The sequence below is a fragment of the Felis catus genome, chromosome B2 (genome assembly GCF_018350175.1).
Source record: "Felis catus isolate Fca126 chromosome B2, F.catus_Fca126_mat1.0, whole genome shotgun sequence".
NCBI classification, from domain to species: domain Eukaryota; kingdom Metazoa; phylum Chordata; class Mammalia; order Carnivora; family Felidae; genus Felis; species Felis catus.
Genome location: NC_058372.1, coordinates 129,877,513 through 129,899,913, shown reverse-complemented (window position 1 = coordinate 129,899,913; position 22,401 = coordinate 129,877,513). Strand labels below are relative to the sequence as shown.

General features: G+C 37.9%; 1 protein-coding gene across 5 annotated transcripts in view; it reads right to left on the bottom strand.

The window, feature by feature from the left end:
• The window catches only part of UTRN (utrophin), a 491,097-nt gene that overhangs the window by 309,746 nt on the left and 158,950 nt on the right, over positions 1 to 22,401 (bottom strand). For all 5 annotated transcript variants that reach the window (XM_045058165.1, XM_045058163.1, XM_045058164.1 and 2 more), the window contains exons 27-33: positions 18,158 to 18,292; positions 16,166 to 16,315; positions 14,723 to 14,884; positions 14,159 to 14,287; positions 13,293 to 13,466; positions 11,402 to 11,557; positions 4,593 to 4,763 (exon numbers count right to left, since the gene is read on the bottom strand). In XM_045058165.1, the coding sequence (XP_044914100.1) occupies positions 4,593 to 4,763; positions 11,402 to 11,557; positions 13,293 to 13,466; positions 14,159 to 14,287; positions 14,723 to 14,884; positions 16,166 to 16,315; positions 18,158 to 18,292 (1,077 nt within the window). The remainder of the gene's footprint in view (positions 1 to 4,592; positions 4,764 to 11,401; positions 11,558 to 13,292; positions 13,467 to 14,158; positions 14,288 to 14,722; positions 14,885 to 16,165; positions 16,316 to 18,157; positions 18,293 to 22,401) is intronic.

Genomic DNA, 22,401 nt, shown 5'->3' with positions numbered 1-22,401 from the left:
AGGGAGACGGAGACACAGAATCGGAAACAGGCTCCAGGCTCTGAGCCATCAGCCCAGAGCCTGACGCGGGGCTCGAACTCCCAGACCGCGAGATCGTGACCTGGCTGAAGTTGGACGCTTAACCGACTGCGCCACCCAGGCGCCCCAATAAATACTTTTTAAAAAAGGACACATACTCAGAGAAATATAGCAAAAATGCTGGATCCCAAAATTAAAACTACAAAGTTGTTTCAATCAAAAGGTAATATAAGCATATCCATCCCACTATTGTACCTTTTTTAACCAACACTTAAACAAATCATTTCAAGCTCATTATATTTAATCTCACATCACTAAATTTCATTTTGGAAGGCATAAAAATTGCAAATTCCCAAATCAGTCAAGGCTTAAACATTCACTTGGCTATATCAAATACTGGTATACTTATAAAGACACTAAAATATTCTTCTCTAGAAGGGAGAAAAAAAAAAAAAACCCACAGCCACTCTCTCTGCAGTTAAGGCTTTCTATATACCTTCAGTGGCAATGTACTGATTGACTAGAACAGTCTTTAAGAACTATAAAAATAATTAACAAGAAATTAAATGTAAACAGTATATACAACTATCTGTGCTAATAGACTACTGTAAAGAAAATGACTACACTGAAAATAATAATATTTAAGCTATCAAATAAAAATAGTATTAAAGTTCAGGAATGAAAATATTATATTTTTACATTGAAAAAATTTTATATAAATTTTAAGTGTAAATACATTAAAATGCTGTGAAATATTAATGTTTCTTAAATCTGAACACAATATTGAAAAAGTGGGTGATTATGTTACATACTAATGTTCCATTTGATTTACTCGAGTGAGAAAAATGTGCTATGAATTTGTGACTTGTATTTACCATCTTCATTATTTCAAACCTGAAATAAGATTAAATGGGAATTTAAAATTGAATAGTTCCAGAAGAGACAAACATACCATTATTTTAAGTCTTTACCTTAAAAAATTATGAGAATCAACTAACTGAATTGATATGAGTAAAAAATTAACTGAATTGATTTAAGTACACAAAGATGAATGATTACAAATTAAATCTGCAAAAATCAGTATCACCTATGTACAAGCCATAAGTAATTAGTAGTAAAGACAAAGCATACTTTTTATACACTTACAAAAACAAATAAATACGTAGGAATAAACATCTTTGCACCCATACATAATGTTTTTGAAGGAAAAAACCAAAGCATTATATAGAATGTTAAAACACTGGGGGGAAAAAAATGAAACATACCATGTTACTAAAAAGACTTATTATAACAGAGATATTAATTCCCCTGAAAACAAGTCTATAAATTTATGGCAATTCAAACCAAATTTCTAATGGAATTTTGTTTGAGAGAGAGACAGCATGCATATGCAAGCTCCAACAGGAGAAGAGCAGAGGGAAAGGGGGAGAGAGAATCTTAAGTATGCTGCAGCCCAGCATGGAACCCAGCACAGAGCCTACAGTGGAGCCCAATGTGGGGCTTGATCTCACCACTGTGAGACTTGAGCTGAAATCAAGAGTCAGACACTTAACCGACTGAGCCACCCAGTCACCCTCTAACAGAATTTTTTAATAATTTCAGATTAATAATTCTAAAATTTATACAAGTATATAAAAAAAACAGAAGCATAAAGACAGGGAATCCATTAGCTACATGTTGAAATATGTCATGAAACCATATAGCTAAACAGCTGAAGAACAATTCAGAGGGTCAGATCAGTGAAGCAAAGCAACAGGCAAAAAAAAAAAAAGAATTTAGCATGTCAAATCAGTGGGGAAATGATAATTAATAAATAGTGCTGAGATACATGGTTAACTATTCAGAGAAAAAGGTTAGAACCTTACCTCATGATATATACCAAAATAAATTCCACTGGATTAAAACATTAAAGGTAAAAGATGAAACTATAAAAGAGCTAGAAGAAAATATAAGTGAATAGTTATACAACCTTGGAGTAGAGAATAGTGTTGGCTTTTATAAGCACTAAAAGCAGAAACAATGAAGAAAAATATGAATTTATTCTTTAAAAAATACATAATACAGTGGTTTAAAAAAACATACAGAACAGAAAGGAAAGCGCAATGGCAAAAAAAAAAATAATAATAATAAATGAAAAATAAAAAAGATTAAGAAAAGTGGAACAATATACAACACACTAAGTATTTATAATTGCAATAGGTCAAGAGCTCTAAATGAAAAGACCAAAATGGTCAAAACGACAAAAAGGCAATTTTTTAAAAAGAGCTATAAATGGCCTCTAACCTTTGGAAAATGTAATAAATAACTAAAACATGATATTTTCCTGCTGTTAAGCAAGTAGGAATTCTCACTCACAGCTGGTGGGTACATTTCTGAAGGGCAATTTCATAGTATGTATTAGAATTTTAAGTCGATATATCCCTTGGCCAATATTTTTAAGGCTAAGAATTTTTCCTCAAGAAATAATTATAAATGTATGCTATGATTAAGCTTCACAGCATTTTTTACAATAGTGAAAATTGGCACTAATTTATGGAAATAAATGGGAATGGGACAATAAAAAGTACACAATAAAATACCATGCCTCTCCAATGTGTGATACAAAAATACTTGCAAGTAGAATATTAAAGATAAAGGTTTTTCGAAACAAGGTCAAAAAACATTAGACACAATATAATTATTTGTAAATGTTTGTGGCCATGCATGTTTGTATGTATGTGCCTATAAAAAACTAAAATGAAAGCAGTATATTCTTGGATTATAAATTATTTTTGCTTCTGTCTTCTTATTTTAAGTTTATTTATTTATTTTGAGAGAGAGAGAGTGATAGAGCAAGAGAGAGTGGGGGTGGGGCAGGGAGAGAGGGACAGAGAGAGAATCTCAAGCCGGCTCTGCACTGTCAGTGCAGAACCCCACTGGGGGCTCTGTCCCAAGGACTGTGAGATCATGACCTGAGCCGAAATCAAGAGTCAAGACGTTTAACTGACTGAGCCACCCAGGAGCCCTGCTTCTATCTTTTTAAATTACACTATGCATGTGTCATTCAATTAGCCTATAGGACTTCAGTTATTAATAAGAAAATAATGGCAGGGTGCCTGGGTGGCTCAGTTGGTTGAGTGTCTGACTTGATTTTGCCCCAGGTCATGATCTCAGGTTTCATGGGTTTGAGCCCCACGCGCGTTGGGCTCCACACTGACAATCCTAAGAAGCCTGCTTAGGATTCTGTCTCTCTCCCTCTTTCTCTGGCCTTCCCACACTCTCGTGTGCACTCACTCTCTCAAATAAATAAATTTTTAAAAACATAAGAAAGTAACAGCTTTCAAAATGTACAAAGAAGATAATATTTCCTTGAAAAACTTAAATTTACCAGGGGCGCCTGGGTGGCTTAGCCAGTTAAGCATCTGACTTCCGCTCAGGTCATGATCTCATGGTTTCTGAGTTCAAGCCCCACATCGGGTTCTGTGCTGACAGCACAGAGCCTGGAACCTATTTCGGATTCTGTCTTCCTCTCTCTCTGCCCCTCCCCTTCTCTCTCTCTCTCTCAAAAATAATAAATAAACATTAAAAAAAATAAAAAAAGAAAAACTTAAATTTAACAAAAAAAAAATTGGGGGTGCCTTTGCTTTTGCAATATTAATACATATTATCATCCACGGCACACCCACGAATTCCAGCGTTCTTCCTTTCCTTCCTACATCCCCTCTTCCACAACTTTGTCACCTCACACAGCCCACGCAGAACTATACTTTTCTTGAGCGATTCTACTGCCTCGTATCTGGACTTGCTTTCAAGGGTCCTCTCCACGAAGTATTCAAATTAAGAAGCGGCTGTATCACCCAGGACCTTCTCTTCACTTCCCACAAGCAAACACCTGTAGATGTCAAAACTGATACCTGTGACTTGAAATAAATTTCTGTCACCGTATCGAACATTTATACTCAGCATGTATCTCTAGTATACATGCTTCTTGGGAAATAAATTTAGGAAAAGAGAATGCATTGGTTAAAAATAAAACTACTTTGTGTTCTATTCAATTCTTTGTTCACCTCAAAAGGGAGAATTGGCAAATCTACTCTCTAATCTCTGTGATTTCAAAATTACTACAGAGCTACAGAAAACTCTTAGATCTTTTATTGGTTTTCTTTTTTTTAAATTCTGTTCCTATGCTCTTTATATCAGGTAGTTTGCAGTAGGAAGATTTGTTGCTGGCACAAAAGTTACTATAGAGAATTAATAAATAAATTCAGCACAATTCTTTGTGAAAAATGAATACTCAAAAAGTGTCACCAATTTTGAAGGCAATGATTGTTTTCAAGTACCACATAAGCTCAATGACTATAAAGGCCTTACTGATGAGCCATGAGTTTAATGCTTTTGGAATCAAAGTAGGAATATCTTCTTAAAATTGTTGTTTTTAATGTTCTTTTCTTCTTTCTTAACACACAGAGGTGGAAAAATAATGGGAAACAAGAAAAGACTATGTTTAATATGAAATGGAGATAAATGACATCCTGAACAAAATGCCACAGGTGACCCTGGCATAATACTGGCAGGTAACCTGAACTACAACTTACTTTAGCCCAGGAGATTTCTATATCCAAGTCGCCAAGCAAACTTTCTGAAGTGGATTTCTGTACCAACTCAGCTTCAGTGACAGAGAGCCACTCAGAGAGAGAAGCAGCCTCTTTCTTCATTTTCCGGGCCAACTGTGATGCTCTTTCCAGTTCCTGTTTTCCCTCTGTCACCTGAAAAGGGGAGGGATTGAGAGAGAGAGAGAGAGAGAGAGAGAGAGAGAGAGAGAGAGAGAGAGAGAGAAATAAACATGATAAGAGTGAATCCAAGTAATAACTAAAGATCCAAACTCTACTCATACTTAAACCCCAAGACATACATATAACCCTTCTCTCTCACACCTAGAATCACTCCATTCTTACATCTCCACAGGAGGACAATATACCATAGAAGTTAAATGTCAGGCAATCTTGGCCTTTCATCTTAGCTCTTCTCACTTCCTAAGTGACCTTGGCAGAGGCAAAGCCCTCAAAAGTTGTCAACAGAGTATTAAATGACAAAGGACTTGGCCCAGTCCTTGTAACAAAGTTAAGGAATCAGTAAATGGTATCTTTTATTATTTTAAACAGAAGATGCCTTACAGTCCTCTCAAAGAAGTCTGTTTAAAAACATACACAGGACTCCTAGGTGGCTCAGTTGGTTAAGCATCTGACTCTGGATTTCAGCTTAGGTCATATCTTACAGTTTGTGAGATTGAGCCCTGAATCTGGCTCTATGCTCACAGTGCAGAGCCTGTTTGGGATTCTCTCTCTCTCTCTCTCTCTCTCTCTCTCTCTCAAAATAAATAAACTTTAAAACACACACACACACACACACACACACACACACACACACACACATACATATATACTTTGGCCTAGAAATTTGAGGGGGGAATAGCATGATTTTCATAATTATGTTTTGTAATTAACTATCTAACTTAAAATATAATAAATAACTATGCAACATAAACCTCTATTATTAAATTGTTTTTGTGGTTGACAGAAAGCAAAATCAACTGAACTAACATTTACCAGGCTCTTTTTTTAATGTTTATTTATTTTGAGAGAGAGAGAGAGAGAAAAAGGAGAGGGAATCCCAAGCCACCTACACCTTGTCAGCACAGAGGCCAACACAGGGCTCGGTCTTATGAACCATGAGATCATGACCTGAGCCAAAATCAAGTCGGTCACTTAACCAACCCAGGCGCCCCTACCAGGCTCTTAACATAGCTCCCGTGTTACACTGGAGAATCTTATACATGCTATACAATAAAACCCACAACAGCCTCTGTGATAGGCCCTATCCCTTCTACTTTGCAGATCAGGGCGGTGAAGCTTAAGGATGCTGAGGCCATGATCAGGGTGGCATGGCCATTGGTTGAGCCTGGTCTGACCCCTTACATTACATGATGGTACTCTCAAAGTATCACTCATAATCTAAAGCTGAGATAACATTTTTAAGGGCATCACAACACCATACATAAGTAAAAATGTGTTCTTTTTATGTGCACATAGGTAGATGCAATTTGCAAAAGTAGTAGAGAGATAAGTCATGTATGAGATGAAATTTTCTTGAATGACATAAAGACTGAATTTTCTTAATAAGTAACACGGAATTACATTTCTTTTTTCTGGTCCCCTAGGTTCATTTTTACTCTTTCATACCTCAAGGATTGATCATTATTAAATTCCTTCTTAAGAGTGAAATATTTTTTCCTACAGAGTTTAATTAAAATTCATGACTTTAAATTAATAGCCCCTCAATGCAGACTTTAGGAGACAAATACATGATTTATATTAAAAGATATTAGGTATTCAAAGGATCTTACCTGACTTTGACATGCCCAGGCAGCTATACAATCATCATAAAACTTAATGCTACCAAAGATTTGTATATTCCAAGAAGAAAATAATTTACAGTTCAATTTATAACAATCTGCTCTTCCTAGTCTAATCAATACATTTTAAGACCTAGTGCATACTGAATTAAGCAGTTTCAAGTTGTAAAGCTTTTACCCACGCATTTATCCTTCTCCCTCTTAGATATTCAACCATTCCCTCTCAATAGGATTATTCCCATCAGCTATGAAACATACTCAAGTCTCTCATGTTTTTTAAAAAAAAACATAACTCCCTTCCTTGGCTCCAACTCCCCTAAGATCATCCTCTCTCCTATCGTTCCCTCACCAGTCCTCAAAACCATTTTCTTACCTCCCTCACATTTCTTACCTCCTCCCATTCTGGCTTCTGTCCCTATCACTTCACAGAAAAGGCCTCTGCTAAGCTCAATAATGACTCCAAGGGCAACAGATCTAAATGGACATTTTTAAACGGACATCATATTTAATGTTCAAGAATTCAAAACCAGTGCCTACATTCATTCTCAAAATACCCTTTTTCCCTGGCTTTCCTGTCCCAGAACTCTCCTGGTGTTACCACTTCTTGCTACTGACTGTAGTTTCATAGATGCATATTTCGTTTGTACCATGTGATCATCTTAAGTGAAATGATTACCATAATCAAGCTAATTAATGCATCCATCATCTCCAATAGTTACCCTTTTTTGTAGTGAAAACATGGATCATCTACTCTTTTAGCAGATTTCAAGTATACAATTATGGAAAACAGTATGGTGGTTCTTCAAAACGTTAAAAATAAAAATACCATATGATCCAGTGATCCTACTTTGGTGTATATATATCCACAGGAAACAACAATCAGTATTTTGAAGAGGTATCTGCACCCCCATCACCCACCCTCCCCTCCCTCCCACTCCCCATCAACCCTCAGTTTGTTCTCAGTTTTTAAGAGTCTCTTATGCTTTGGCTCTCTCTCTCTCTCTCTTTTTTTTTTCCTTCCCCTCCCCCATGGTCTTCTGTTAAGTTTCTCAGGATCCACATAAGAGTGAAAACATATGGTATCTGTCTTTCTCTGTATGGCTTATTTCACTTAGCATCACACTCTCCAGTTCCATCCACGTTGCTACAAAAGGCCATATTTCATTCTTTCTCATTGCCACGTAGTATTCCATTGTGTATATAAACCACAACTTCTTTATCCATTCATCAGTTGATGGACATTTAGGCTCTTTCCATAATTTGGCTACTGTTGAGAGTGCTGCTACAAACATTGGGGTACAAGTGCCCCTATGCATCAGCACTCCTGTATCCCTTGGGTAAATTCCTAGCAGTGCTATTGCTGGGTCATAGGGTAGATCCATTTTTAATTTTTTGAGGAACCTCCACACTGTTTTCCAGAGTGGTTGCAGCAGTTTGCATTCCCACCAGCAGTGCAAGAGGGTCCCCGTTTCTCCACATCCTCTCCAGCATCTATAGTCCCCTGATTTGTTCGTTTTGGCCACTCTGACTGGCATGAGGTGGTATCTGAGTGTGGTTTTGATTTGTATTTCCCTGATGAGGAGTGACGTTGAGCATCTTTTCATGTGCCTATTGGCCATCTGGATGTCTTCTTTAGAGAAGTGTCTATTCATGTTTTCTGCCATTTCTTCACTGGATTATTTGTTTTTCAGGTGTGGAGTTCGGTGAGTTCTTTATAGATTTTGGATACTAGCCCTTTGTCTGATATGTCATTTGCAAATATCTTTTCCCATTCCATTGGTTGCCTTTTAGTTTTGTTGACTGTTTCCTTTGCAGTTGCCTTGGCAATTCTAAATAGTGTGACTGTCAACATGAGGGTGCAGATATCCCTTCAATGTAGTCTTTTTGTTTCTGTCGAATTACCAGATCATTGGGTAGTTCTATTTTTAATTTTTTTAGGAATCTGCATACTGCCTTCCACAGTGGTTGCACCAATTTACATTCCCACCAGTGCACAAGGGTTCTCTTTTCTCCACATTCTCTTGGGAATTATCTCTTTTTGACACTACTCATCTAACAGGTGTAAGGTCATATCTCATTGTGGCTTTGATTTGCATTTCCTTGATGATTAGTCATGTTTGAGCACTTTTTCATGTACTTCTTGATCCACTCTATGTCTTCTTTGGAACAATGCCTATTCAGGTCCTCTGCCCATTTTTTATTGGATTATTTGCTTTTTTGCTATTGAGCTGTATGAATTCTTTATATTTTTTTATATTAACCCATTATCATATATACGACTTGCAAACATTTTTTTTTTCCCCATTCTGTAGGCTGGCTTTTCATTTCGTTGATGGTTTCTTTTGCTGTGCAGGAGCTCTTTGGTTTAATGTAGTCCCACTCAATCACTTCTCGGCCTTTTGGCTAAGATCAAGTGTGCTGTAATCCCACTCATTTATTTTTTATTTTGTGGCTCATATAGGCTTTTCTTTCACACTATATCCTGTCCCTAGACAATCTCATCACTGAAAACTTTAATTACCATCTCTATGCAGATGACTCATAAAATTCCTAGCGTCAGCCCAGATATATTCCCCAGACTTGAATAACTTTGTGAGTGTCTGATATATTTAATTCATTCTCACAAAGGCACTTAAAATGTGAACATGCTCAATACATGCTTATAATTTTTCCATGTTTCTGCCTTTCCTTCCAAAGCCTCCTCCCAATTATGGCACCATGATCTCCCATGTAACGAAGCTAGAAACCTAGGGGTCATCCTTCATCTCCCTCTCCCCTGTACTCCCACATCTAATCCATCACCAAGTCCTACTCATTTCACTTCTTAAATATGTCTGAGTCAATCCACCCCCACCATCTCCACCGCTCCACCCTAGTTCACGCCACCACTGTTTCTCAGTAAGAGCACGACAGTGACTTCCTAACTGCTCTCTTCACATCCATCCCTGCCTTTATCCAATTCATCCACCAAACCACAGTAAGTGACCTTTTAAAAGCAAATATACGAGCTTGCTCTTGAGATTAAAACCTTTATCACAACTCTAAGACACTAGTGTGCTCGTCTCGCCCCTCACTCTAGCACCATGTTCCCCATCCTTGCTGTCTCTGCATTAGCCACACAGATGTACCATCTGCCTCCTGCCACAGGGCCTTTACACATACCATTCCATCAACCTAGAAGACTCCTCCACTGCTTTCAGGAGGCTATTCCTACTCATCCTTCAGATCTCGGCTTATGCACCACTTCTTCAAGGAAGCTTTCATAACTCCAGACCGGGCCAAATTGCTAAGTACCTGTACTCTTCAAGCACCATACACATTCCTTCATAACACTTCAGACTGCTAATGTGGCATTACTTTGTATGACTACTTGTTTAATGTTTTCTTCCTTCACTACCCTAAGTTCTAGCAGACAAAGATAATTTATGTTTTTGCTCACCACTGTATCACTACTGCCTCTATGATACCTGACACACAGTAAAGTCTCAACTGTGTTGAATGAGAAAATGACTTAACTCTAAAACCATGGTTACAACTAGAGAATTAATATTAAAACCAGCAACACTACCACTGCCATCCATAAAATGCCTAGTTGATGAATAAATACAATAATATTTGATTAAAAAAAAAACTTCAGGTGTTTAATAACAAAAAGAAGCTCTACACTATGTGCTCCAGATGTGCAGTGTATCAAAATGATACAAACATATCACATCAGCAATTTTATCTTGCAGAAGTGAAGTCAAAGTTATCCAGGAAATATATGCACTGCTCATTCTTACTGATCTGAAAATGATAACAAAGTTTCAGCTAGTGTTCTCGGGGCTGATGTAGGAACTTAGGTAATATTTAATAATCCAAGAAGGACCTAAAATATTATCTAACCCAGCTTTCCAACATTGCCAATAAAGTTTCACTTAAACATGGTGGTCATTGTTTGTTTTGTTTTGTTTTGTTTTGTTTTCCTAACTTCAGGGCAGAGTTCTCAATAAGAGAAGACATTAAACCTGCTAAATATAGTTACTCAAAATAAATGACCAAAAATTCCCCCACAGATTCACTAAGATGCCCAAATTATAGGTGTTTCTTGAAAGGATTTTAGATCCTCCTAGATTAATGTGAATTTCCTGTCACTTACTATTTATCAGAGTCTTGATGTTTTAATATTTCTCAGTAGACTATTCAATTCAGAAATCCAAGAAACAGTAACTTGAGTTTATAAAGGGGCTATTATTATTGGTAGAGTTTTTGTAGAATAACTTATGAAATGTGACTAGCCATTGAAAATATAAAAGGGGCGCCTGAGTGGCTCAGTCGGTTAAGCATTTGACTCTTGGTTTCAGTTCAGGTTATGATCTCATGGTTCATGAGTTCAAGCCCCACATCGGGCTCGGCACTGATGGTGTGGAGCTTGCTTGGTATTCTCTCTTTCCCTCTCTCTCTCTCTCTCTCTCTCTCTCTCTCTGTGCCCCTCCCCTTCTCATGCTCTCTCTCTCAAAATAAACAAATAAATAAATAATCTTAAAACAAAACAACAAAAAAAGAATATCTAAAAATGAGTCTGGATTAAATATTAAAAGCAAATTTCCATACAATCATTCATCATTGTAATATTTATTAACATACAGATTTAATGAAATATAATAAAAAAAATACTGGAATAATTGAAAACACTGTTATTGGGGTGCCTGGGTGGCTCAATTGGTTAAGCATCCGACTTGGGCTCAGGTCATGATCTCACAGTCTGTGAGTTCAAGCCCCGTGTCAGGCTCTGTGCTGATGGCTTCAGATTCTATGTCTCCCTCTCTCTGTCTCTCTGCCTCTCTCTCTCTTTCCCCCACCCCCTCAAAAATTAATAAACATTAAAAATTAAAAAAAGAAAAGAAAACACTATTATTAGTGCTATAAAATTCAAACATGCCTTCCCCTAAGAGTAAGATTTTAAAATATATAAATGAGAGCGAAACAGGCTAGCACTGCAGCTGCCCTTACCTGGGCACCCAGGTCATTGTAGAGAATCTTCAGCGAAGTCAACTGCTCATCCATCCCCTTGGGGTTGTCAGTTTGTTGTTTCTGGACAATGTGCCTTCCTGTTTTGATTACAGTCTCCACTTCAAGCTTGACTTCACTCAAAGTTTTATAGAGTTTCTTTAAAAGAGAGCAAGGCACATTTTACACACTGTGGTGAAAAGTTGCTAATTGGAAACATTTCAAAACATAGCTTCCACAGATTGACAGCTACAAAGTAACTATGGAGATCAAAGGGCTTTATCTGCCTCAGATTTGGTTCAAAGGAGGAGAGAAATGAAATCAAGGTTGTATTATCTTTTTAAAATCAGATAAGAAAATAAACTAATAGAGATTATACTTATTTAAAAAACGTCAAACGTGTGTTTTCTAGGTTCATGAAAGTACTGAATAATAAAAACATTTTCCTGCATAAAATGGAAAAACATTAAGACTAAAACCTGAATGTCTATCATTTCTTAAATTACATTTTTAAAAATCATAAATGGTCTTACTAGAATGAAGCTAACACTGGCCATATTTCTGGCTGTTGACATTTGGAAGTATTAACATTAACTTCTTTTCTTAAAATTCTCTTAAGTACCAGTCTACCACAATAAGCATGCATTACTTACATGATGAAAAGATGTATAAAAATTCAATATAGCAAGAGGTATGTAACTTTAAGAAACTGGAGTGATTAGGTCAAATTCAGAGGCCTCCTCATCCTAGTCACTTGAAACTAAAAACTTTTACCTGGGCAAGTTCTCTTGTTTTTCTCACTCATGATCTTGACCTGAAACATCTCACATGGCATTGTCACATAGTAACAGACCAGTGGACTGAGTTACATAAGGTCAAGGACAAGGCTTGCTCTTTTCCTCTCTGTATCTCATTAAATAAATAAATGCTTACATGTGTACTCACAACAGACACACACCCGTACTTATACACACACACACACACACACACGCACACACACACACACACACACACACACACACACACATATTTATCCTATTTGTTCATCCTTCCACACATTTCAGTTTTCGAGTATGCAAACCTGCAGTGTGCAATACACATGGAGAAAGCAATTTTGAAACGCACAAACTCCCCCAGACTTTTGTCTTAACCGGGGTCATCTTAAGCCTCCTCATGACTCTCCTAAGGAGAAGACTAATTCTAAGATTGTGTACACTTAGCCACATTATTTTTAAATTTCTATTCAACTGAGTTATAAAGTTCTAGACTAAAATAGTAATAACGCCTTATAAATAATTTCTTGTCTTACATCTTAGGCTTAAACGTCAATTTAAAATTCTACTTTCCTAGAGAATGGTTTTTTTATGTTATAATATTCCTGACATCCATTCTAAGTATAATTTTGTCTTTCATATTTTAGGCTTAAACTTTATAAGTTAAAATTTAAAGTTTGACTTTCCTTAAAAATGATTTTCTTTTACATTGTAATATTCCTAACATCTATTCTAAGTACGCTTCTTCTAGCTGACTCAAATTTATCCTTTAGAATTTAGCTTATTAGTCACATTCTGCCAAAACCTTCCCTAACTTCATGCTCTGATTAAGATGTGTTTCCCTTGTTTTTTAAATCATGTTATATGCATGTCTATTCTAGCTTATCTTGTTACATTGTAATAATTGATTTTACTTTCTCCTACCTGTCTGTCTTATCTCTTTTAATTTCTTTGAAGGACAGGACCACACTTCTTATTTTTAACCTGTTTTTCACCATCACTCTGTATTCTTAGCTCAATATAGACTAGCAATTATTAATGAACCATGTATGTAAGCACTAGGTGAAGCCATAAGAGCAGCTGGAAAACCCAGTGGACACATTATCCACCGATGACCTCACCATACACTTGTCCAGATGGTTCTGTATGACATCAGGATCCACATCCTTCACATCCAGAACATGAAGCTCTGCTTTCACACAATCCAGGATACGCTTGCAATCAAGCATGCGCTGTTCAAAGTTAGCAGGCTTCTGGAAAAGCTGGAACTTTGTGGACACCTCTCGAAGTTTCCTCTGTTTGCATAAATGGACATAATAAGCAATTTGCATCAGAACGGCCATCTGTCTCAGCAGACGGTATTAGCACAACACATACTGCTGAAAAGCTGTAGGAAAAAGCAGCAAGACAAACATTCCTTAAAGGAACTGAGTGAGGCTTCCCAATCACCTGAGTGAACTCCACAGCCCACTGTCCCGAATTACTTGACAGTGTAGAGGCTGAAGATACAATAAAAGGCGAAGCTGGCCTCGCTGGAATGAAAGCTTCACAAATTTTCTCACCTGTTTGAAAACTGTAGTTCAGGAGCCTAAAACTCAGCGTGCCCTTGACCACAAGCTCAGAGTCCAGGTCAATCTCACCTCCATCACTAATGGACTCTCAGCAGTGCTCCATCGCGGGCTCTCAGCCAGCCCAGTGCACCAGCCACACCAGAACCGACAGAGGCTTGCGTTCATGGAAAAATCTATACAAAGATAACTTCTAAATCTAGCTTGCTCTCTCTTCTCAACTCAACTATAAAATCAGATTCAATATTTTGTTTCTGCTGCCCTTCCGGGGATACGATGCACCTCCAATACGTCACTCCCATGCCACTGTTTACGTCATAAACAAAGAAGACCAAGGGCATCCAAGTAATCAGCTCTTTCCAATTTTTCTTTATGCCCAACACATCAAAAAGTGGAGAGAAGCTGCCTGCCCTCTTCACCTGGAGCACATCCATCTGACTTCCTCCCCTGGCGTTCCTGCCTTCTGGGGACGTCGGAGGCTGGGAACGTGCATTTTTTCTCAACTCCTCCAGAGTTAACTCATGGGCCGAGATCTCTGCTTGGATTTTCTACAAAGAGATTAGAAAGGGGAGAATTTTTTTTTTTTATTAAAAGTTCCATAGAGTCACACAGTGCATAAGAATATGCTGACCCCTATATAGGCTTTAGTAAGTTTAATAGTAACACAGGCCCCCTGAATTGCAGGACTACCGTGGGGGGACACACATTAAGGTCTTCGCATTTGTCACTTCTAGTGTTCACCACTTATTTATAAAGAAGGAATTTTCCAACTTCATAACTATAATTTTACAATGATGATCATGTGCCAGGGTCTCACACAGAGACCAAAAGAACTCCAGAACCCAATCCTGCTCCGTGAGGAAGGTCAGCCTCTCTCACTGACTCGGTCTGGAACGGCAAGGGGAGCCAGTTCTCTCGCAGGTGAGGAGACAGTTACACATGCCTTTTTTATGACTCAAAAGCCCTCAAATCCACAGCAGTACCTGAGCTTCCTGAGGAACCTGGAAGGCATCTATCCTGTCAGTCAAGTACGTTGTGAGCTGTTGGTCCAGCTCCCCTAAGCTCTCTTGCAAGACCTGAAGCATGTGGTCAGTTTCCCGCAGGACCTGGAGTTGCTTTTCCAAGGAAATCTGCTTGCTCTCTGCCTACACAGGGGAAAAATTGAATCATTAGTCACTCAGCACAAAGATAAAGAGCTGAATATAAGGAAACCCTTATGTTCTGGCCACCAAGAATAGAAAGAGACTATGAAAGCACTAGTGTAAAACTCTGGCCTACATTTTAAATAAATAATAACTAGCAATGATAACGGTGAAAAGATTCTTCTAGTAACTGATCCATCTTACGGTGAATTATTAATTTTTACTTCTTTCTATATACAATGATAAAGCATAAAAATGCTCTTGAGGGCACTATGCTAAGTGAAATGAGTCAGAGAAAAACAAATAGCATGCGATCCCACTTACATGTGGAATCTAAAACAAACAAAAAACCAGCGCGTAGATACGAGAACAGATTGGTAGTGCTAACAGCGTAGATCTTAAAAGTTCTCATCACACAAAAAAAATTGGGACTATGTCAGATGAGGGATGTTAGCTAAACTTATTGTGGTGATTATGTCACAATGTATATAAATATCAAATCATTATGTTGTGCACCCGAAAGTAATATAATGTTATATTTCAATTATACCTCAATAAAAAAAGAAAGAAAGTAAAGATATCCCACATAACACATTAAACAGAGAGCAAAAATGTCACTTATTACAAATTTAGGGCATTTTTAGGAATCCTCAATAAGCCTACCAATAACAGTATAAAATAGAGCAAGAATGTCTATCAGTAGAATGAATATATAAATCTCTTTTTGTCCAAAGTGTCAAGTTCAACAGGTTTACATATATGTTGAACCACTGTCTACTGCACTTTTGGAGTAAGCTTGATGCTATTCATAACCTAAGCATCAATCATTATTATTTAGTATGTGTTTGAAAGCATGTAATATCCATCCAAACCTCCTATAAAGAAACAATCTCTTTTCTCTACTTACTGATATGAACATGGATGTTGTGATACATTCTGGATAGGTGTCTAAGGGATTAGGGCATTTTATAATAGCAAATTATGTCAAACGTGGATGGTCCTAATATTTACTAGTATAATATGAGTTATAATACTTATGGCTATAACATGATCCTTAAAGGAAATTAAATAGTCCGTAAGTAGAAACAATCTCAAAGACAGATTTTTTAATCGTCAAGTTCTGCTTCCCTTGAAGTATTAGGTCTACTCTTCTCCACTTGGTATTTTAAAGCCATAAACACTTCTATTAATGTTGGTTATCAACTCTTCCTCTTGGTATAAGTTCTTGAGGTGAGCTCTATATCGTAACACCTAATCAACACCCCTGCATGTCCCAATTCTTACCAAGTGACTCAGTTCTTCGTATCGACTATTAAAAGCCTCCAGTTTCTCACTGATTATATCATCAAGAATCCCTCCATCAATCAGAGTCTGGCCAAGTTCTCGAATCTGAGTGCGGTTATCTGCTGGATGTCGCAAAACAGACTCCAGAGACTAGACGGGAGAAGAAAAAATACATGCATTTACTGAGGCAAAATATACCAAGGATCTTAAAATGTCTACTTTTTTAAACAAGTAATTCCATTCTCTAGAAATCTATGTAAGGAGCAAGATTAAAAATGAGGCAGATGATTACATAAATATCCATCATGGTATTAATAAATAATAGTAATAAATAATAATAATAAATAATAATAAATTAATAAAGTAAAGTTGAAAACTCAGTATGAATGATGATCCATGTTACTATAATTGCATAAAAATAATTTCAGTAATTATTAATTACATGGATAAAAGTTCATGGTGTGATGCAAAGTTTAAAAGCAGAAGATAATACCATACAAGCAAAATTATCTCAAATTGTTATTGATTATATTACTAAAGCAGGTACTCATTTTTCTACAACATACACAGAAAGCTAGATGCTATTTTATGTGCCCACTTTATATACATAAATCTAGTTAGTTATATGGGCTAAATATCATTCCCATATTACAATGGGAAAACTGAAGCTCACAGAGGTTAAGTACAAAAACACTCAGTAAAAAGACCTAAGGTTCCAATGTTATGACGCTATAGGGTTTTATCCATTACTACAATGTACTGCCTTCCAGGGTGGATAGATTTTCAAAAACAAATAATTAGGAAGAAATATGCCAAAATGTTTAAAAATGCCTATCTTGTTTTACATATCTCTCCATTTTCTTTATTTCTAGAATGCAGGTGTTTTAATTCTCATATTAGGAAAATATGTTACATCTTTTAAAGTTTACTTATTTTGAGAGAGAGAGAGTGCGTGCCTGTGCATGCCAGCAGGGCAGGGGCAGACAGAGGGATAGAGAGAGAATCCCAAACAGGCTCCGCACTGTCCACCCAGAGCCTAATGCGGGGCTTGAACTCACAAAATCATGAGATCATGACCTGAGCTGAAATCAAGAGTTGGACCCTTAACTGACTGAGCCACTCAGGTGCCCCAGGAAAATCGTTTTTAAAGTACGCTTTCCATATTTTTTTTTTTACTCTCTCCATCTCTCCATCTCTCACTCTGCTATTTTATTTGAGAATCAATCTTCTTTTCTCCAGCAAGCAAGCATCTGGCTCTTGGACTTTAGGTACCACATTTGACTTGTTTCTGACCTTCAGTCCAGTCACCCACTCAATTACCACACTGTGTCCCTTCAGTTTTAAAAGCAAAAATACCTTCTTCCTCTTCTTTTATTTTAGGCAAAGCTACCCTCTTCACATTTTAATCCATTGAAGAAATAGTTATTAAGTTATCGTGTGCCACACACTGTGCTGGTAACTTGGGAACAATGAAAAAGCAGGCACATTTCTTGGTCTCATAGAGCTCAAGCCTAGGCCTGGGGACAACCTCCTAGGACAGAATCCCAGGCCTCACATACTGACCCCTCTAACCTGTCCCCAGCTTTTCATGTCTAAAGAGAACAGAGCAAGAGCCATTGAAAACACCGTGGTTGCCACTGTCCAATGAGCAAAAATAACTTCATGAAGAAACAAGAGAACAATAGCATGAGGCAGAGTTTTATCCGGGGACTGGCAAAAACAAGCTGGAAAATCATTAGGGTGTTTACTAAATGTACTAATGTCTAAATGTACTAATTATCAAACCGCTAACCACCCCAAGAGGCTGAGTTCATGGCTCAACGTAATCTAAATATACATGATTGTATAAATACTTCAGACGACAGAAGTCACGCTGAACGCTACCAAGAAAGCCGATGTGTTTGTCCACAGAAAGAGCCATGTTCCTCATGAGAATGCTCATTTGGCCCCATGGCAACAGAGAGAACCACCACCCATAACACAGGTTCCCACCTCCAGTGCTTCATTGACGGCATCTGTCTTCTCGGGCAGTGCCTCTGTGCTCTTCATCCGCTCCTCCAAAGTGCTCAGCCAAGTGGTCTCCAGATCCAAATAGTGAAGCAGTTCAATCCAGCAAGACCATACCTCCTGCAGTGGGCAAGAAAAAAGTTAAATTGTGTAAGAAGTCATTTAAATAAGCGATGTATCTCTAGATACGTCTTTAGGAACTGATGAACATGGAATTTCAAATAAGTGAAAAGAAATAAGATTCTTCAACAAATCGTATTAGGCCAGTCAGCGGGGGGGGGGGGGGGGGGGGGGGGAGGGGGGTCGTGGGACAAAGAGAAATGGGTTGCCTCCCTCTGTACGCTAAAAAAAATTCCAAGGATCTGTTCAAATGCCAAAAATAAAACTATATAATTAGTAGAAGAAACCAGGAGGGAAACATTATTAGTTTGGGTTTTTTTTTAATAGTGAAAAGAAATAAGATTCTTCAACAAATCGTATTAGACCAGTTGGGAGGGGAGGGGGTCATGGGACAAAGAGAAATGGGTTGCCTCCCTCTGTACACTAAAAAAAATTCCAAGGATCTGTTCAAATGCCAAAAATAAAACTGTAATTAGTAGGAGAAACCAGGAGGGAAACATTATTAGTTTGGGGTTTTTTTTAATAGAAAAGTAAGAAGTACTCATAACTGCAACACTTTTTAATAATTATAGAGGAAATTAGAACTCTCTGAGGTCTATGCTATTCCAACTCAGAGCTAACTGATATAACAATTTGCAGTATACTCTTTCCTATTTTCTCCTAAATTCTTATGTATGTGTCTATATATGAAGAGAGTCACATCTGAACCAAATGGAGTTATACTGTCTCACTATATTAGTTACAATCATTTATTCCCCATTCCTATGGGGAATTTGGGGGGCAGGGGGATAAACTTACACTCCATTTTCTAGAAGCAAAATTATGAGAGGAAGTGCCCCTTCATATAGGAAGAGCCTATTTAATCGATAAATTTAGGAGAAAGAGTTCCGCAGGGACTGAGTTCTCTTTCAGACCCACTAAGAGAAAGCACATTCCAGCGTGTACTCCCCAGGGGGTATGTTTACCAAGTCAGGGGACAGTAAGTTTTTCTATAAAAAGCCAGACAGTAAATATTTTAGGTTTCACAGGCCACATTCAGTCTCTGTCACAGACTCTTTTTTGTTTATTGTATGTGTTTTGTTTTGGTTTTTGAACCACCCTTTTAAAAATATATAAACCATTTTTAGTTCACAAGCCATACAGAAAAAGGCCACAAACCAGATTTAATCCCGAGGCTGTAATTACCAACCCCTGGCTAAGACTATAAAAGGGAAAAGAGGTATCTAGTCCTCTAATTTTTACAGACAGAAAGCAGACTGAGATCTACTTCACTGCCAGCAGAACCCTATTTCTGGGGCACTTATTTCTGGGTGGCTCAGTCAGTTAAGCATCCGACTTGGGCTCAAGTCATGATCTCACGGTTCATGGGTTCGAGCCCTGCATAGGGCTCTGTGCTGACAGCTCAGAGTCTGGAGCCTACTTTGGATTCTGTGTCTCTCTCTCTGCCCCTCCCCTGCTTGCTTGCTCTCTCTCTCAAATAAATAAACATTTAAAAAGTTTTTTAAAAAGAACCCTATTTCTTATGGGGGGAAAAAAGATGGCTCCCAGAGAGGCACTCCCAAGAAGCCACTGGGCCCTATTCAAGCAACAGCTCCTGCCCCTGAAGTGGGGCACGGGCTACACACATGTGCCTGGCTGGATTCCAGAATCACTGTTATTAAATTTTGAGTCACTGTTACCAGTGACAGTTATTTACCCTCTATTCCCCCAACTTTTTTGAATGGAAGTGTCCACTGAGATTTTTCTGAACCCATCCTTGCCATTGTATGTTGGGTATATGGGAAGCAGATAACTTGTCTTTTTCGTGCCTAGGTCACCAGATCCAGAGGCACTGCTCCCACACACCTGCACCTTAAGAAACTGCTCCAAGGAGCCACATCTGCATGTGGACCTGATGTGGATCACAAGACAGTGGATTCTGAGCTTGTGCTGTACTGGATAAGACTTTGGGAGTCCCTGAGAGTCTAAGTGCATTTTGCATTAGCGAAGAATGTAACTAATGTATGGCCAGAGACTAATGATAGACTAATGATAACCATGGCAGACTAATGATAACCACACATTTTTTGCTGCTACTCCCATTAAGTGGTGACATTGTTTTCTCCTCCCCTAGGATGTGGGTTGGCCTTGCAACCTGCTTAGAACAAAAGAATGTTCCACAGGTGATGCTATACCAAACTGCAGACGTAGCCTCTCAGGGGACTAGCAGCTTCTGCTCTCTCCCTCTTAAAAACCAGCTGCCCAGTGCCCAGAAGCCATAAAACAGGCCATGTGGAGAAAGACCTGCAGGAGGAGAGGCCATCGTGAATGCCCCAGCGGAGCTCCCAGTTGAACACAGCTATCCGAGTGAGCTCTCCCTATACCACACGGAGCAGAAGGGCCATTCAGTTGGGCCAAATCAGCCTACAGCATCATAAATAATAAAATAATAAATGGTTATTTTGGGGGGCACCTGGGTGGCTCAGTTGGTTGAGTGTCCGACTTTGGCTCAGGTCATGATCTCATGACCCATGAGTTCGAGCCCTGCGTTGGGCTCTGTGCTGACAGCCTGGAGCCTGCTTCGGATTCTGTGTCTCCCTCTCTCTCCCTTTCCCCCACCTCACTCTGTCTCTCTCTCTCAAAACGAATTAAACATTAAAAACATCAACAAAAATTTTTTTCTGAATAAATGGTTTTTTTTATAAAGCTCTATATATCAGTGAGGTGTGTTACAGAGCAAGTGATAACATAAGTGTATATATTAAACATACAAACACATGGATGAGAAGAATATACACTAACTCCGGGATGACGATTACTTAAAGACAGGGATTGAGAGACATGAGATGGGATAGAAAGAAGAAAATATAGTCTGAACGCTAGTTTGCTTTATTTTAAAAACAAGATCTTGGGGCGCCTGGGTGGCGCAGTCGGTTAAGCATCCGACTTCAGCCAGGTCACGATCTCGCGGTCCGTGAGTTCGAGCCCTGCGTCAGGCTCAGGGCTGATGGCTCAGAGCCTGGAGCCTGTTTCTGATTCTGTGTCTCCCTCTCTCTCTGCCCCTCCCCCGTTCATGCTCTGTCTCTCTCTGTCCCAAAAATAAATAAACGTTGAAAAAAAAATTAAAAAAAAAAATAAAAACAAGATCTGGAAAGATAGGGTAAAATGTTAACATTAATATCTGAAGGATATGTAAATAGGTATTAAAAGTATTACCCGTACTTTTCTAGAAGTTTGAAATATCTCATGATTTAAAAAATATGTTAAGGAATCTAAAAATAATCAAGGTAATAATGTTGGACTCTGCCAAAGAAAAGCATTCTTATCCAAACTTCGGATTCTGGGCTATTTCTGCCCAGACCCCTTAGTCATCTCGGACATCATTTTTAGAGCATTTCAATTTTTAAGCTTTATTTCCATCTTTTCATCTTCCCCTTTAAAGATACCAAGGCCTCATCTTTTCTCTCTTATCATTTTTCCTGGCATTTTTCCTTCTCTTCTCTCAAAATAATTCTCTCAAACTAATCCCAAAGTAATTCTCAAAGCAATTCCAAATTCTCAACATACGTATTTTATTCCTCATTCTCAAATTGTCACCTCTGGGTCATAAACACAATGTGAAGAAATGACACAGAATACCTGGTGGTCTTTTGTTAGCTTAGGATAACTTGGGGACTTCACTCATTATTTAAATATATTATGAGTTGTTATTTTGCCTATAAATAAACAGGAAAGCAAAAACATGGACAAAACTACGGTAAAATTCAAGTCCAAGATCATCCACTAGGACTCAAGATTGGGCATACATAACATTACATATTATGTTTACAGAATTTTAAATTTTAAATTCTCAATTGAGTGACCTCAGGTATTTTATGTTAGATAATACAGTTGACCTTTAAACAACACAGGTTTGAACCGCATGAATCAATTTATACATGGATTTCTTACAGCACAGTACTATAAATGTATTTTCTCTTGTGATTTTCTTAATAACATTTTCTCTTCTCTAGCTTACTTTATTGTAAGAATACAGTATATGATATATATAACATACAAAACATGTGCTAATCACTGATGTTATCAGTAAGAATTCTGGTCAACAGCAGGCTATTAGTAGTTAAGTTTTG